Source organism: Nomascus leucogenys, chromosome 17 (assembly GCF_006542625.1).
Source record: "Nomascus leucogenys isolate Asia chromosome 17, Asia_NLE_v1, whole genome shotgun sequence".
Lineage (NCBI taxonomy): Eukaryota > Metazoa > Chordata > Mammalia > Primates > Hylobatidae > Nomascus > Nomascus leucogenys.
In genome coordinates this window covers 86,600,464-86,618,096 of record NC_044397.1, presented here as the reverse complement: position 1 = coordinate 86,618,096, position 17,633 = coordinate 86,600,464, and the positions used below count along the sequence as shown (strand labels likewise).

The following is a 17,633-nucleotide window of genomic DNA, read 5'->3' as shown; positions in this document are numbered from 1 at the left end:
TTCCCTGTGGCCAAATTGTGAGCAAGGCCTGCTGGAGAGGTGTGTAGCCTTCTATCTTTGCAGCTGTATATTTAGGAACAAAATAGGAGGCAGTTTGGTGTGACTCCATTCCCAAGCCTGACTTTTCCCTTTAGCATAGTGAGTTTGGTGTACCAAGATTTTTTTTTTCCTTTCTCAGTGGGTAGAACCAGAGAACTTTCTAGAAAGAACTTGGTTGGAATGTATACACTATGGCCAAACTCCCCAGTCTTTTGGGAGGGGAACAAGTGTTTGTAATAAAAGTCTCTCCTTCCACCTCCAGTGCCGTTTACTGTGTGTCAGATAAGTCTTAGTAAAGCTGTTTTTTTTTTTCAGAAGAAAATATCTGTCTCCCTTTTACCCTCCCCACCTTTTACTTTGCTCTATACACCTCTGATATCATTTGAGTCTTTTACAATAAGACAGAGCTTATGTATTTTTGAGTAATAATAAGCATGAGAATTTTCCAAAAATCTTTGCTGCCCAAGTAGTCACAGGTCCCCATTCACCATACTGTAATGAATCCTTCCTCCCTCCCTCCCAAGTCCACTGGAGAGTCATTAAGTCAGCCCCAGGGAAGGGAAGGAATGATGTAGAGCAGGCAAGGGATAGACAGGACACAGAGAAATGGGGCCCACTGTAATGAGAGAATTTGCCTTTTGTTTTGATAGAGGATCTCACTGTGTCATCCAGCCTGAAGTGCAGAGGCATGATTATGGCTCACTGCAGTGTCAACCTCCTGAGCTCAAGTGCAGACAAAACAATAAAATTATAAGCCACGCCCGCCCCACAACCATCTGAATGGATCCCTCTTCTCAGCCAGGGCTTTCCAAAGTTAACCTGAAAAACTGGTTCAGGCCATCCTGTGGGAAGGGAGAGTCAGCCATGCCTCATTATACCCGCCTCCCTTTTGGATTTTGGGAAAAGCTGAGCAGCATGAACATCAACGCAGACCTTAAGTCTGATAAACATTGACAATGTATTCTCTCTGAAGCCTGCGACTTGGTGGCTTCATTTGTGTGATAAAACTTTGGTTTCCACAATCCCTTATCATCATAACCCAGACATTCCTTTCTACTGATTCCAGGTCTTCAGATAACAACTCTTTTAACCAATGGCCAATCAGAAAATTTTTGAATCTATCTATAACCTGGAAGTTTCCTCCACTTGGAGTTGTCCTGGCTTTCTGGACTGAAACAATGTACATCTTACATGTATTTGATTGCCTCATGTCTTCCTAAAAGGTATACAACTAGGCTGTGCCCCAACCACCTTAGGCACGTTTTCAGGGTCTCCTGAGGGCTGTGTCACACACCATGGTCACTCACATTTGGTTCAGAATAAATCTTTTCAAATATTTTACAGAGTTTGACTCTTTTTGTGGACAGAAGTGATCATCCCACTTCAGCCTCCCAAGTAGCTGGGACTACAGGTGAGCGCCACCATGCCAGGCTAATTTTTGGATTATATTTTTTTGTAGAGATGTAGTCTCACTAGGTTGCCCAGGCTGGTCTCAAACTCCTTGGCTCATGCAATCCTCCCACCTCTGCCTCTCAAAGTGCTGGGATTACAGGTATGAGCCACTACAGCAGGCCCATAATTGGAGAATTTGGAGTCTGATTTTTCTCATTCGGCCATACCTCCTAGGGGAATTTTAGAACCCCAAAACAGCAGCCTTAAGATTAGGCTGGGAGTGCTCTGGAGGAGGCTAATCCTAGAAGAGTTAGCATATTAGAGTGAAAGGAAAATCAGACTTTATGTCAAAATATCTACGTTCTTGCGTTGACTCTGGCCATAGCTAAATGTAAGAAACTCACTGAAGTTTTCCAGATCTCAGATTCTCTTTCTGGAGAATGTGTGGTTTGGAGAAGATGAATTTTAAAGGCTCTTTCAGCACTAAAATTCCACTTCTAGTGTTGGAACATACACAAATTGCAGCAGAAATGTTTATTAGTAACGCCTACTGCATACAAAAATTACAGCAGAAATTGTATTAAAAATGTCAAATACATTCACAGTATCTCTCTGTTCTCCCTCAAATTCCCACCTACTCCTCAACTTGTTGAACCTCAACAGTAAGAAGGCTCCCAGTCAAAAAAGATGTCCTCAGACCCAGGCCCAGAAGTGCCTTCTTAGGAAAAGTGAATAAATGATGGCAACAGCAATGGCAGCAGTAGGTGTAACCCCCAAACAGGAATGGGAAGACAGGTGGCCCCATTTTCAGTCTTTCGAGATTGAGTGAGCAGCTGATATGGGCACACTTCCCTCACAAACATGGGTCCTACTGCTAAGATTCCAGACATCAGCCTGCAGCCAATCGTGGCTGTACAGCCTTTGACCTCCACAGACGACTCAATGCCACCTATGGAACAAGGAAGGATGGGGAGAGACAGAGATGTTTTAGGACATCAGAGGAGAATCCAGTCCCCTCTCATCCCTGGAGAACTCAATGTCAGAATCTCTTGGGATCCACTCAAGTGGTTTTCCAGCCTCTGAAACTATCAGATGTTCATTTCAGTTTACCTCCAGTGATCTCAAGTTTTCCTTGATAGCATCGAGTTGTACCATTGGGACAGGGAAGAGAAGGAGCACTGAAACAGGTCCCCAAAGCCACACAGGTTGGGCAGTGGAGGGTTGTTGACACGGTGGAAGCTGGAGGGAAACGAGAGAGACAGTTAACGGCAGGTCCTGCCTCCAGAGATGTTGCTCCTTGCTGCCTTCTCTTCCCCAAGATTTTCCTGCAGATGCCACTCTAATCAAGGCCCATTACTTCAGCCTCCCCATCCTTCCCCAGCTGGTGTTCTCTGCTGTGAAATCTCCATCGATCTGACTTCCAAACTCTGCTGAGGTGTGAAGATACAGAGATGAAAAGGACATAGTTCCTGTCACCTAGCATCTCTGCCTAGGAGAAAGACATGTAAGTAATCAACTCAGTAGCTGCTGTGTTCAAGGTATAATGACAAAGGAATGAAGGAATACCCAACTACCTAAAAGAATTTGGTAAATATTTTCAAAGAGCTGATACCTGAGTTGACATGGAGGATGAACAGGGGTTAGCTATGTGAAAATGGGGAGGGGAGGGGTAGGAAAGGAAACAGTAAGGACAAAGGTCAGGTGGTGTGAGCCAGCTTGGTGGATTCAGGGAATTGTGAGAAGTTGCACGGCTGATATTCAGCTTGTAGGCCCAGCTGTTTCTTTGAGCTGTTTTTTTGTTTTTGTTTTTGTTTTTTATGGCCCGAATCCATTTCGATTGGCCAGTGCCATCTACATTGTTAAGTATTTTGAGTATTAGCCCCAGTTAGCACATAGTAAATGAGAGAGGGAAGAGAGGGAAATGAAACTGAAAAGACAGGCAGGGCCAAGTTACTATAGGCCTTGTAAATTGGGGAACTGGGCTGTTCTCATGCAGCAGTGGGAAACCAATACTTGTTAGACTGATAATACCACCCTGCTCAGAAACCTACACTGATGTCTTATTGCCTTTTTTTTTTTTTTGATGGAGTCTTGCTCTCTCTCCCAGGCTGAAGTGCAGTGGTGTGATATTGGCACACTGCAACCTCTGCCTCCTGGGTTCAAGCAATTCTCCTGCCTCAGCCTCCCGAGTAGCTGGGATTACAGGTGTGCACCACCAGGCCAAGCTAATTTTTGTATTTTTAGTAGAGACAGGGTTTCACCATGTTGGCCAAGCTGGTCTCAAACCCCTGACCTCAGGCAATCCACCTCACCCGGCCTGTCTTATTGCTTAATAAACACAAAACCCAGTTTACAGTCCAGCCTTCACTAGTGTCTCCCTGCTCTGAGCAGTGTTTAGATCCCAATGAACAATTCAGAAAAATAAAATTACTTGAACTGTGAGGTACTTTAGGGTATGGGCCGCTTAGGCTAAGCCAAGTCAGAATGCAAAGGGAGGACATACATAAGCTCTTTATGGAGTTTCTCTTAGTACCTATCTCCCCCACTTGCAGGGTACCTGTGGTCTCACTGAACTCCCAAAACTGAGACAGGCTGTCTTTGTCATTACAGAAGGAATCCTCACAGTAGTTACTGTAGGAGGTCACCATCAGGCCGGGGGGTGAAGAGTGCTGGACAATTGTTATGGCCTCCTCCCCTTCTGGGATGCAGCCCTTCGTGGCCAAAATGGCTGTCTCAGTTCCTGTTATGAGACAGGAAGGAGGGGAAATGGATGGTGGCCGTCACGAGTGGCCTGGACGAAGGGAACAAGCATTGGCATGGACATATCAACCTCCCTCCTACCCAGCCCAACTGCCCCATCTCATTTCACCTGCTTTAATTATTAGTATGGTTTCCTGGCAAAGTGCCCCTTTGTCACAAGTCTCAACTTCCTCTGTGGTCCAGTTAAACATATTGGCTGGATCCGCTTCCACAGTCATGGACAGACCCTTTTGACAATACAGCTCTAGGCCCACTGAGGAGAAAACGAGAAAAGGATAAGCACTTCTCCATGGGCCAAGGTGGCTCCTTTTTCATCATCAGTACACCTTCTGTGACACGCTGCTCTCCCCTATGTTCCCCATACGCACAGGTCAGGAGGGAGGTTCCTAGGACCAGGAGGATCAGCAAATGCTGGATATGGGGGGTTCCCATGGTTTCCTCTGGAGAGGTTTGGGAGGAGCTGGTCTGGATCTGTGAATTTGAGGGAGAGAAGGCAGTTAACTTTTCAGCCAGAGCACATGAGATCAAATCTAGGTCCTGGCAAGTACTGACTTCAGGATGGGGTGTTTTAATCTGCCTTTTTTTTTTTTTTTTTTTTTTTTTTTTTGAGACGGAGTCTTGCACTGTCGCCCAGGCTGGAGTGCGGTGGCGCAGTCTCAGCTCACTGCCTCTGCCTCCTGGGTTCAAGTAATTCTCCTGCCTCAGCCTCCCAAGTAGCTGGGATTACAGGTGCCCGCCACCACACTCAGTGAATTTTTTGTATTTTTAGTAGAGATGACATTTCACCATGTTGGTCAGGCTGGTCTCGAACTCCTGACCTCAGGTGATCTGCCCGCCTAGTCCCCCCAAAGTGCTGGGATTCCAGGCGTGAGCCCCGACGCCCGGCCTCACAGTGGGGTTTTTGGTGTATATGACCACGACTTCTGAAGTCGTTCTGTCCCTAACCGGCTTGTGAGCTGGAGCGAGTTCACAGGTTTATCATGCCCCAGTTTTTCATGGTTTTAATTCTCAGGCCCGGCCACTCAGTGCCCTCCAACTTCAGGATCAGGAGTGTGGCCCTGAAGGCCGCTTCTCCCTCAGTCTCAGGGGTCCCTTACATTCTCTCAGGACCCCAGAATTTCAGCCCCCAGCCCCAGCCCCATCAGAACCTGGGATTCTGAGAGCCCAGCCCCGTCCTACGTAGGGATCGAGGAGTTTGGGTTCCAACCACCTTTTCCCGCGGGACACATCATTCTGGGCCCCTCCCCTCTCAGGCCCGGGAGCCCAGGCCCCCAACCCTCGTTCCCCTCAGAGCCAGGATCTGGGTCCCCAGCCTTCTCTTTCCTCAGAATCCAGGAATCTGAGTCCCTAGCCTTCTTTTTCTCTTTAAAGAAGCAAAATTTCCTCTGGCTTCCAGGCAGACGCCTCACAAGAATCTCACGACGCCGAAGTTGAGGCCCGGAACGCCCTCACCCGGGGCTTGGCATTCTCTTACGCCGGAAGGCCGGGCCACCCTGACCACACAGCACTCGAAACCCCATTGGTGGATGCAAAAACATCGGATAAGTTCATTGGATGAGTCTGGAGGAACGCGGCACCTCATTGGCCACAGAGAAGTCAATTCCTGGCAATCTCCGAGGGTGCGCATGCTCGGAAGGCGAGTGGCGGGCAAACCGGCCAGAAGAGCCCGCCTCTTTTTGCAGCCCCAGGCACGCAATGCAGGGTGGGCACTGCATTGCCAGATGACCTCGCCTGGCCCTTTTCTCTACACTCTGTTGTCTCTGCTTCTCCAGCCACACTAAGAGGTCAGACCCTTGGCCCTCACTCACGGAACTTATCTCCCTACCCAAATAGCCTCTCATGTTCCCAGCCTGGCCCCTGCCTCGGCACCCACCTTAGTGGCCCCGGCGCCTGGGAGTCAGCTTGGCCTCTTCAGTCTTCACTTGCAGTGGCCCCTGCGCAGCCCAGCCGTCTTCCTCTGATTGCACTATGGCGCCAGCCTCCTCATGGTCTCCTGGAGGGCTGAATCCAGGAATGCCCCCTTCAGCGTCGCTTTGGGCACCCCGAATGCATGCATGAGCAGTAGCTGTGATGGCACAGGCTGCTGTCAGATCGAACCCACGCGTCCATGTCAGAACCATGAAGAAGACTCGGCTGTCACTCGGATTTGTTTCTCATGGCTGGCAGTTCACTTTCACATCTATGTAACCTCCCCTCCCCTCCCTTCCCCTCCCCTCCCTCCCCTCCTCTCCCCTCCTCTTTTTGACAGACTTTTGCTCTTTTTGCCCAGGCTGGAGTGCAATGGTGCAATCTTGGCTCCTTGCAACCTCCTCCTCCCGGGTTCAAGCGATTCTCCTACCACAGCCTCCCAAGTAGCTGGGATTACAGGCATAAGCCACCATGCCTGGCTAATTTTTTTTTTTTTTTTTTTTTTTTTTTTTTTTGAGACAGAACCTCTCTCTATCCCCCAGGCTGGAGTGCAGTGACGTGATCTCGGCTCACTGCAACCTCCGTCTCCCAGGTTCAAGCAGTTCTCATGCCTCAGCCTCCCCCGAGTAGCTGGGATTACAGGCACCTGCCACCACACCTGGCTAATTTTTGTATTTTTAGTAGAGACGGGGTTTCGCCGTGTTGACCAGGCTGGTCTTGAACTCCTAACCTCAGGTGATCTGCCCACCTCGGCCTCCCAAAGTACTGGGATTACAAATGCGAGCCACCACCCCTGGCCTATGTAAGCTTTCCAGATGTGACATGAAGTTGTAGCAGGACGAGCTGCAGACAAAACTCCTCAGATACCGGATTAAAGACGGAAGAGGTTTATTTGGCTGGGAGCCTCAGCAGACTTGAGTCTTAAGAGCCAAGCTCCCTGAAAAATAAATTCTTGGCCTTTTTTTTTTTTTTTTTTTTTTTTCCAGAGTCTCGCTCCGTCACCCAGGCTGGAGTGCAGTGGCGCAATCTCGGCTCACTGCAAGTTCCGCCTCCCGAGTTCACGCTATTCTCCTGCCTCTGCCTCCGGAGTAGCTGGGACTATAGTCACCCGCCACCATGCCCGGCTAAGTTTTTTGTATTTTTAGTAGAGATGGGGTTTCACTGTGTTAGCCAGGATGGTCTCGATCTCTTGACCTCATGATCCGCCAGCCTTGGCCTCCCAAAGTGCTGGGATTACAGGCGTGAGCCACCGCACCTGGCCAATTCATGGCCTTTTTAAAGGCTTACAACTTCAAGGGGTCCACATGAATGGGTCGTGATAAATCAAGCAAACGTGAGAAACGTGACTGGGGGCTACATGCATCAGCTAACAACAGAAAGTTTTGCAATGCTTTTTCATATAATGTCTGGAATTTACAGATAACACAAGTAGTTCAGGTCAGGGGTTGATGTTATTATTATTACTTTTTTAACTCCTAGGGCCGGGTGGTGGTGCCAAGGTTTACTGGCTATTTATCTTACTTCTGTTTCTTTCCAACTTTTTGCTTTCTCTCTTTCCTCCTTTCTTGTGAACTAGGCAAGGTCGGGGGAGGAGGGCAGCAGGAGTAGTAGTGGTCTCCTTCCTTAAAGTAAGGCAACGCTTTGTATACTTTCAGAATTGGTACTGATTCTGTAAGTTATAAATGAGTATTTATTTTTAATAGAGAAAATGCCACAATAAGAAAGGGATTGGTAAAGCTCCAATCCCTTTGTTATCTTTGAATGATCACATGTCAAAGGATCTGGGAAGAATATGTGCCAGTTTTCAGCCCCCATCTGTCCCTTGAGGGCTTGTGCTTGGGAAAGTAATCACCTCGTTGAGTCACTCTCCAGGTGACCTGGTCACAGAATCCCTCCATCTCACACTTAGAAGAGACCTTGGAAGCCTAAGCGCCCTCCACCTCTATTCTTCACCCCATTTCTGCTTCAACAGCTCCAGGGACCTCCTCTTGCCCCATGACATAGTTTGGATATTTGTCCCCCCAACCCCAGTCTCATGTTGAAATGTAATTCCCAGTGTTGGAGGTGCGACCTGGTGGAAGGTGTTCGGGTCATGGGGGCGGATCCTTCGTGACTTGGTGCTGTCCTTGCAATGGTGAGTGAGTCCTTGCCAGATCTGGTTAAGTGTGTGGCACCTCCCCTTCCTACTCTGTCTTGCTCCCCTTCTCTGGCCTGCATCCTTTCGCTATCAGTAAAAGCTCTCTGAGACCTTCCCAGAAGGAGATGCTGGCACCATGCTTCCTGTACAGCTGCAGAACCTTGAGCCAATTAAACCTCTTTTCTTATAAATTACCTAGTCTCAGGTATTTCTTTATAGCAGTGCAAGAACACCCCCAATACACAGCCCCTTGAGAAAGGTGGCTCTGCCTTTTTGGTGCAAGAGAGATCAACAGATCTTCCTTAGCCTGAGCCAGTTTCTGTTCCTCCTCAGGCTTCAGTGTCCTCATCTAGAAAATGAGGAGGTTAGGCCAGGCGCGGTGGCTCAAGCCTATAATCCCAGCACTTTGGGAGGGCAAGGCGGGTGGCTCCCCTGAGATCAGGAGTTTGAGACCAGCCTGACCTTCACCAACATGGTGAAACCCTGTCTCTACTAAAAATACAAAAATTAGCTGGGCCTGGTGGCGGGTGCCTGTAATCCCAGCTACTCGGGAAGCTGAGGCAGGAGAATCGCTTGAACCTGGGAGGTGGAGGTTGCAGTGAGCTGAGACTGCACCATTGCACTCCAGCCTGGGCAACAAGAGCAAAACTCAGTCTCAAAAAAAAAAAGGAAAATGAGGAGGTTAGTCTAGAGCAATGGTTGGCAAATAATTTATGAAAATCCATGGAACATTTGTAAAAAGAAAAAAGCTCAATGGCTAACATACAGTGAAGGCATCTTTTTATGTAAGCACTTGTGACACCACCATTGGTCACTGGATTATTGCAATACGCCCTGCCCTTGCCCACGTGGCTATTTCCCACCAGGCACCAGAGCGGTCTCTTAACTGTAAGCCACACCACATTACTCCTGTTTAAAGTTTCTAATGGGCCAGGCACAGTGGCTCAGGCTTGTAATCCCAGCACTTTGGGAGGCCAAGGTGGAGGATCACCTGAGATCAGGAGTTCGAGACCAGCCTGGCCAACATGGTGAAACCCTGTCTCTACTAAAAATGAAAAAATTAGCTGGGCGTGGTGGTGTGCCCCTGTAATCCCAGCTACTCTGGATGCTGCAGCGAGAGAATCATTTGAACCTGGGAGGTGGAGGCTGCAGTGAGTCAAGATTGTGCTACTGCACTCCAGCCGGGGTGACAGAGCAAGATTCTGTTTCAAAAAAACCAAAACCTTCCAATGGATTCTCATTTTACCTCAAGTAAGATTCTAGGCTGGGTGCCATGGCTCATGCCTGTAATCCCAACACTTTGGGGGGCTGAGGTGGGAGGATCGCTGGAGCCCAGGAGGTGGAGGTTGCAGTTGCAGTGAGCCGAGATAACGCCACTGTACTCCAACTCTTGCTCTGGTGACAGAGCAAGAACCTGTCTCAAAAAAAACAATTTTTTTTTGTACTTTATAGTGTAATTGGCTATGTGTGTTCATGTGTGACTGTGAGTGCATCCATGTTTGTGTGTGCACATATCTGTATATATGTACGTCTCTGTGTGTGTACCTGTGTGTTGTGTGCAAATGTGTCTGATATGTGTGTCTCAGTGTACATGTCAGTGTGCATGTGTGCATGGGCATGTGTGTGTCTGGTTCCTTCCAGCTGTGTCTGGTCCATCTCTGTGTACTCAGCATATGATTACAGTGTAGGTAAGTAAACGTTTGCTGGATTAAAGAATGTCTCTTAGATCCAGAAATGAGAAACACACAACAGTGAGCCACCACATACCTCAGGCCCTCCGTATTCCATCCTCAGAATTTTTTCCATGCTTCCTGTATTCCTGGGGGAAAATTCCAACCTCCCTCACTGGTCTTGGAGACCAGTCCCCATGCCCCACCCTTATCATTCCCTGTCTAATATCTATTCCCAGGACATCCCCAGTCTTTTCCAGCCTCTTTGGCTTTGCTCACATTGTTCCTTCTGCATGGGAGACCTCTCCCTAATCCGCTTCCCCCATGCATTTGTTTACCCCACAAACTCCTAATTGTCCTTCAAAGCCCATCCCTCCAATGCCCACAGCCCTCAGTGAAGCCGGCATAAGCATCGTGCAGCTCCCTTCTTGAGTGCTCCAGGAGTTTCCCTCTCAAACCAAAGTGCTTTTCCTTCCTACTTGTAAAGGATTGAGATCTTCTGCAAACCTTACAAAACAATGAGTTGTAAGCCTTGAGTTTAAACCACCAGTTTTACCTTTTTTTTTTTTTTTTTGAGACAGGATCTCTCTCAATCTTGTCCAGGCTGGAGTACAGTGGTGCAATCACAGCTCACTGCAGCCTCAATCTCCTGGGCTCAAGCAATCCTCCCACTTCAGCCTCTGGGGTGGGAAGATAGGCACATGTCACCATGCCAGCTAATTATTTTACTATTAAACTCCAAGCCACAGAATGTCTTTTTGAAGACTACTAATTACTAATCATAGAGGAAACACTTGCCTTGCTCACACCCACATTTGTTTCTCCTTCCTTTTTTTTTTCCCCCAGAGATGGAGTCTTGCTCTGTCACACAGAGCTGGAGTGCAATGGTGCAATCTTGGCTCGCTGCAACCTTCACCTCCCAGGTTCAAGCAATTCTCCTGCTTCAGTCTCTGTAGTAGGCTGGGATTGCAGGCATGTGCCATCACGCGGGGCTAATTTTTGTGTTTTTAGTGGAGATGGGTTTCACAATGTTGCCCAGGCTGGTTTCGAACTCCTGACGTCGTGATCTGCCCGCCTCGGCCTCCCAAAGTGCTGGATTACAGGTGCGAGCCATTGTGCCCGGCCTTTTTTTTTTTTTTTTTGAGATGGAGTCTCGCTCTGTTGTCCAGGCTGGAGTGCAGTGGCACAGTCTTGGCTCACTGCAACCTCCACCTCCTGGGCTCAAGCAATTTTCCTGCCTCAGCCTCCCAAATAGCAGGGATTATAGGCACCTGCCATCACACCTGGCTAATTTTTGTATTTTTAGTAGAGATGGGGTTTCACCATGTTGGCCAGACTGGTCGCAAACTCCTATCCTCAAGTGATCCACCTGCCTCAGCCTCCCAATGTGCTGGGATTACAGGCGTGAGCCACTGCGCACGGCCACCTTCCTTTTTTCTAACCACCAAACGAATGCCTGTAATGTATAAAATCCACTAACAGCTGGAAGTCAGCTGGCTGGTTTCTGGGCTGTCCCTCCTGCTGTCGAAAAAAATGCAGATCAATATTTTCATTTCTTTCCTGTTTTGGTGTTTGTATTCTGGGATTCAGGATGTATTAAAAAGCTCTGGCCAGGCGCAGTGGCTGACACCTCTAATCCCAGCACTTTGGAAGGCTGAGGCAGGAGGATTGCTTGAGCCAAGGAGTTCAAGACCAGCCTGGGCAACATATGGAGTTCCATCTCTAGAAAAATGAAATAAAATTAGCTGGGTGTGGTGGTGTGCACCTGTAGTCCCAGCTACTCAGGAGGCTGAGGTGGGAAGATTGCTTGAGTTCAGGCATTCAAGGCTGCAGTGAGCTGTGATCACACCGCTGCACTCCAGCCTGGGTGACAGAGTGAGACTCTATCTCAAAACAACAACAACAAAACTCATAAAAAAAAAAAAAGAAGAATTCCCCTATTATGCTATCCACGAGGGCGTTTCTTACTCAAATCTTCCTAATTCTCAACAGCACTTTGTGGTGACCAACCAGCACTTGGGAAGTTACAGAAAATCATATCAGACACCACCTTTTTCCATGAGCTCCAGTCTCCCACCCTTGCTCAGTTTTGTGTTTTCTTTTTTTTGAGACGGAGTCTTGCTTTGTCACCCAGGCTGGTGTGCAGTGGTGCGATCTCAGCTCACTGCAAATTTTGCCTCCCAGGTTCAAGTGATTCTCCTGCCTCCGTCTCCCAAGTAGCTGGGATTACAGGCACTTGCCACCACGCCTGGCTAATTTTTGTATTTTTAGTAGAGACGGGGTTTCACCATGTGGGCCAGGCTGGTCTCAAACTCCTGACCTCAGGTGATCTGACCACCTCGGCCGCCCAAAGTGCTGCGATTACAGGCGTCAGCCACCGCGCCTGGACTTTCTTTGTTTTCAACGTATGTACTGCAAGTATTTTCTCTGTTTGTGACTTGTGTTTTTGCTATTAAGAAAATGGTATATTTTAAAAGAAGTTTTTTATTTTAAGAAAATCCAGGCAGGGCGCTGTGGCTCACAAGGTGATCACGAGGTCAGGCGATTGAGACCATCCTGGCCAACAGAGTGAAACCCTGTCTCTACTAAAAATACAAAAATTAGTTGGGCGTGGTGGCACATGCTTGTAATCCCAGCTACTTGGGAGGCTGAGGCAGGAGAATCGCTTGAACCCAGGAGGTGGAGGTTGCAGTGAGCCGAGATCACGTCACTGCACTCCACCCTGGTGACAGAGAGAGACTCTGTCTCAAAAAAAAAAAAAAAAAATCCCAAAAAATCACATTTTTTCTTTTATGATTTATGTTTTTTTGTGTCCAATCTAAAAATTTTTGTCAGCCGGGTGCCGTGGCTCACACCTGTAATCCCAGCACTTTGGGAGGCTGAAGCAGGGAGATCACGAGGTCAGGAGATCGAGACCACCCTGGCTAATACGGTGAAACCCCGTCTCTACAAAAAATACAAAAAATTAGCCAGGCGTGGTGGCGGGTGCCTGTAGTCCCAGCTACTCAGGAGGCTGAGGCAGGAGAATCACTTGAACCTGGGAGGCAGAGGTTGCAGTGAGCTGAGATTGTGCCAATGCACTCCAGCCTGGGCAACAGAGCGAGACTCCGTCTCAAAAAAAAAAAAAAAAAAAAACTTTGTCTACCCTAAGGTCACAAAGATTTTTTTCCTATGTATTTTTCTAAAAGATGTATAGCTTTTGCATTTACATTTAGGTTTATGATCCATTTTGCATTAATTTTGTCCAATAGTGTAAGGTAAGATTGAAGTACATTTTCACCTGTTAGATGCCTTTATTATGACAATATATAGGTAAAGCACTTAGGCATAACCTTAACAAGAAGTTCATAACATGTATATAAAAAAACTTTTAAAACACTCATAAAGGACAGAAAAGTCATCTTCAAGAGATGAAAAGACATATCCAGTCTCTTTTCTACCATTTTATTATGAAAATTTCCAAACATACAAGAAAATTGAAAAAATGGTCCGGCATGGTGGCTCATGCCTGTAATCCTAGCACTTTGGGAGGCCGAGGTGGGCGGATCACTTGAGGTCATGAGTTCGAGACCAGCCTGGCCAACATGGCGAAACCCCATCTCTACTAAAAATACAAAAATTAGCTGGGCATGGTGGCAACACCTGTAATCCCAGCTACTCAGGAGGCTGAGGCAGGAGAATCACTTAAACCCAGGAGGCGGAGGCTATGGTGAGCTGAGATTGCACCACTGCACTCCAGCCTGGGCGACAGAGCACAATAGAGCAAGACTTCTAAGGTGCTGAATTTATTGGTATGAAATTATTTTCAATATTTCATTATTATCATGTTTATATATATAGCATCTAAAGTGATAGAAGTTACTTTATTCCCAGTATTGGTAATGCATATTATCTCACTTTTTCTCTTAATCAGACTAAGTAGAAATTTATCAATCTTGTTGAACTTTTTCTAAGACCCAGCCAACTCTAGGTTTTGCTATTTTCTTTGTGACTTGTTTTCTATTTCATTGATTTTTGTTCTTATATTATTTTCCATCTTTTGCCTTGGATTTACTGTGCTCTATTTTCTTTGTATTTTAACTACTTAAAGTGGAATCTTAGTTCATTAATTTTAGACCTTCCTTCTTTCTTCTTTTATAATGTATTTAAGTTATACATTTCCCTTTATGTGCCACTTTAGTTGCCTCCTACAAATTTTGATATGTTGCATTTTCATTAACATTCAGATTAAAATATTTTAAGAGCTCTCTTGTGACTTTTTTTGTGATCCATGGCTTATTAAAAGTGTATTGTTTAATTCCCAAATCTCTAGGCCTTTTAGATAGCTTATTATTATCAACTGCTACTTTAATTCCACTATGAACACAGAAAATAATCTATGTAATTTCAGTCTTTTGAAATCTACTGAGACTTTTTTCCTTAGTAAATACACTTGCATAGCATGTGTGTATTATGTGATTTCTGGCCGTGGTATTCTATGAATGTCAATTAGGTCCAAGTAGTTGGTAGCGTTGTTCAGATCATCTATGTCCTTCCTGATTATTTTTGTCTAGTTTTTCTAACAGTTTCTGAGACAGGGGTGTTAAAATCTCTTTATAGGATCATGAATTTGTCTATTCTTCTTTTAATTCTGTCACTTTTTTAGTATATGTTTTCAAACTCTGTTACCAGCTTCATACATAATTATCATTTTTGTGCTTCATTGATGGATTGACCTTTTACCTTCTGTTTTGAATTCTATTTTCTTTCTTTCTTTCTTCTTCTTCTTCTTCTTTTTTTTTTTACTGGTACTTCAACTTTCTTGTGCTTACTGTTTGCATGGTATATCTTTTCCAATACTCACACTTTCAATAATGCTTTTCCCTATATGTAAAATACCTCCCTTGTAGACAGTATATAGTTGGGTATTGCTTTTTTATGCAGTTTGACCAATCTGTACCCCTTAATTGAAATGTTTGGTCTGTTAACATTGTTAGGTCTAAAGTTGCCTCCTTACTACTTTAAGTTTGGTCTAATGGTTTCTCCATACACAGTGAACTGTAACCTAACTTGATGTGTAAACAGTCTGTAACCTGCTATTGTAAAAATAGCTGAGTCTCAGCCAATCACAGGTACCCAACTAACTGTTCAAACCTGGTTCAAATAAGACAAGCACCCAACTGTTAGCAGTGCAGCTATTTCTGTGCCCTCCTTAGTTTCTTCTACATCACTTTCTTCTGTGGTAGATATTATCCAACCATTTATGGACGGAGCACCCTGAAGTTTCTCTGAACCTATTCTGGTTCTGGGGGCTACCTGATTAATGCATCATTCATTACTCAGTTAAACTGTGTTAAATTTAATGTGCCTGAAGTTTTTCCTTTAATCAGCCCATTAATCTAATTATTGATTTGACTGCATGTAAATCTATGCTTTAACTTTTGTGACATGGAAGTAGAATGAGGTCACAGTATCAGGTAGCACCAGGCCTCCACGGGTTCATGAAAATTTCCAGGTGTCCAGGGGTGGGATCAGGCCACAGTATCAGATGGCAGCATCGGTGCTTGAGAAGTTTCCCATGTGACCTCAGGGATCCCAGGATGATTCTCCACAGTCCAGGGATCTTGGGGATGGGAAGAGTCCAGTCTGACTCACTGTGAGGCCTTGCTGAAGCTGTCTTTCCCTGATAGTGCAGCCTTCCCTGAATCCAGGGCTGGAGTGACCTCGATCTGCACAGATGTCTCCAAAAAGAACAAAGACCAAGGTCTCTGGTGCAGGCCCTTCTGGGAGAGGGCACTTCTCAAGGTGGGCGTCAGGGGTGGGTGTGGCCCTGGTTCTAGAGGGTGGTGTGGCTCCAGAACGCACGCACAGCACTAAAACATCCCTGTCCACCCCCAACTCGCCATTAATTAATTAATTAATTAATTTATTTTTAAGAGGAGGAGGGGTGCAAGGGCGGTGACCGCCCGGACCCTCTTCTCCTCCGCCCCCTACCGGCCCACCGCTCAGATGGCCACACGCGCGGCCGCAGCCACCGCTACCTCCTGGCCCACAGCCACCCCTCGAATAGGGGCCACCGGGCCACCCTCCGACGTGCCTTGTTCGCTCCCCAAGCCCCGATGCCCGTGGTCGAGCCCGGGCAGAACGAGGAGAAGACCTGGCTCCCAAACAGGACGCTGCGGGGGCGGCCCTCACCGCCCCTCCACCCCCGGAAGCGCATGTTCCCTGCAGCCCTCGGAAAGTCCAGAGGGAGGGGCGGGCGCCTCCTGAGGGCATTGCGGGCTCCGGCAGGCTCGCGGGAGCGACGTCACTGGTTCCCATAGCAGAGGCCGGGGTGGGGGTATGGGGACGCGGGGGACCCCCGGGATTGAGGAAGGAAGGATTGATGGCTCTGCACACACGCTGCGAGGCGGACACACGCCTGTGTGGAGGGCTAACTTTCAACAGATCCCATTCAGGGAGCTACTCTGCTGCAGAGAAAACTCGGACCCAGAAGCAGCTCCTCTAGGGATGGTTTAGCGCCAGGTTCCCCACGAATGCGCCTTGCGTGAAGGGCGAGGGGCCGGCCACCCTTCCCACTGCCGGTTTCCCAAGACAATGAGCTCTCCGCATGGGGCCTCAACCCTGCTGCACTGCGTCCTGTTGGCGAGGACCGGCTATCCCAGGCCAACCGAGACTCCATGGCGCTGCCCTATTGTTCTGCCTGGGCATATTCTGACTTAGAGGACTTCAGTCAGCATCCCACGGATGGCAGCTTAGCCCAGTGGTCCCTCATCCAAGCGCAGGCACCAAATGTCTGAACCTGGGGACCTGTGGTACCGGGCAGGATCACCATGGCAACCACGCATGCTCACTAGAGTGAAATCAACCTGTTTCACATGGTCTAATCTCCGCTCTGGTTTTCTTTTCTTTCCTTTTCTTTTTCTTCTTTCTTTCTTTTCTTTCTTTCTTTCTTCTTTCTTTCTTTCTTTCTTTCTTTCTTTCTTTCTTTCTCTTTCTTTCTTTCTTTCTTTTCTTTCTTTCTTCTTTCTTTCTTTTTCTTTCTTCTTTCTTTCTTTCTTTTCTCTTTCTTTCTCCTTTCCTTTCCTTTCCTTTCTTTTTTCTTTTTAGATGGACTTTCGCTCTTGTTGCCCAGGCTGGAGTGCAGTAACACCATCTCAGCTCACTGCAACCTCTGCCTCCCGGGTTCAAGCGATTCTCCTGCCTCAGCCTCCTGAGTAGCTGTGATTACAGGCATGCGCCACCACGCCCGGCTAATTTTTGTATTTTCAGTAGAGATGGGAGTTTCACCATGTTGGCCAGGCTGGTCTCGAACTTCCGACCTCAGGTGATTCGCCCGCTTTGGCCTACCAAAGTGCTGGGATTACAGGCGTGAGCCACAGCCCCAGCCCCAGCTCAGGTTTTCTGAGTGGGTGAACAACCCAACCTTGGTGAATTTCGTCTTCCAGTGATAGGAAGAGCCCACATCCAAGGATCAAAAGGATTAAAAAGCCACAGGACACGGTGGCTCAGGCCTGCGGTACCATTTATTTTGGAGGCTGAGGCGAGGGGATCACTTGAGCGCAGTTAGCTATGGTGGCACCACTGCAGTCCAGCCTGTGCCACAGAATGAGACCCTGTCAAAAAAAAAAAAAAAAAAAAAAGCCTCATTCCTATGATTGCTTTCCTGCTGCAAATCAGTTATCCTTGTGACGACTTTTCTCACACCCCTTTTTTAAAACTCAAAAGGTCAGAAGGATCCTGAGGCC

General features: G+C 47.2%; 1 protein-coding gene across 2 annotated transcripts in view; it reads right to left on the bottom strand.

Annotated features, from left to right (window-relative positions):
• Positions 1–1,932: 1,932 nt before the first annotated feature.
• Positions 1,933–17,633, bottom strand: part of TEX101 (testis expressed 101) — a 25,666-nt gene continuing 9,965 nt past the window's right edge. Inside the window, exons 3-7 of one of the 2 annotated variants that reach the window (XM_003281182.2) lie at positions 4,560–4,662; positions 4,301–4,444; positions 3,989–4,171; positions 2,542–2,670; positions 1,933–2,380 (exon numbers count right to left, since the gene is read on the bottom strand). In XM_003281182.2, the coding sequence (XP_003281230.2) occupies positions 2,151–2,380; positions 2,542–2,670; positions 3,989–4,171; positions 4,301–4,444; positions 4,560–4,662 (789 nt within the window). In that variant the 3' untranslated portion in view covers positions 1,933–2,150. The remainder of the gene's footprint in view (positions 2,381–2,541; positions 2,671–3,988; positions 4,172–4,300; positions 4,445–4,559; positions 4,663–17,633) is intronic. The other variant, XM_030796730.1, reaches the window with a different exon arrangement.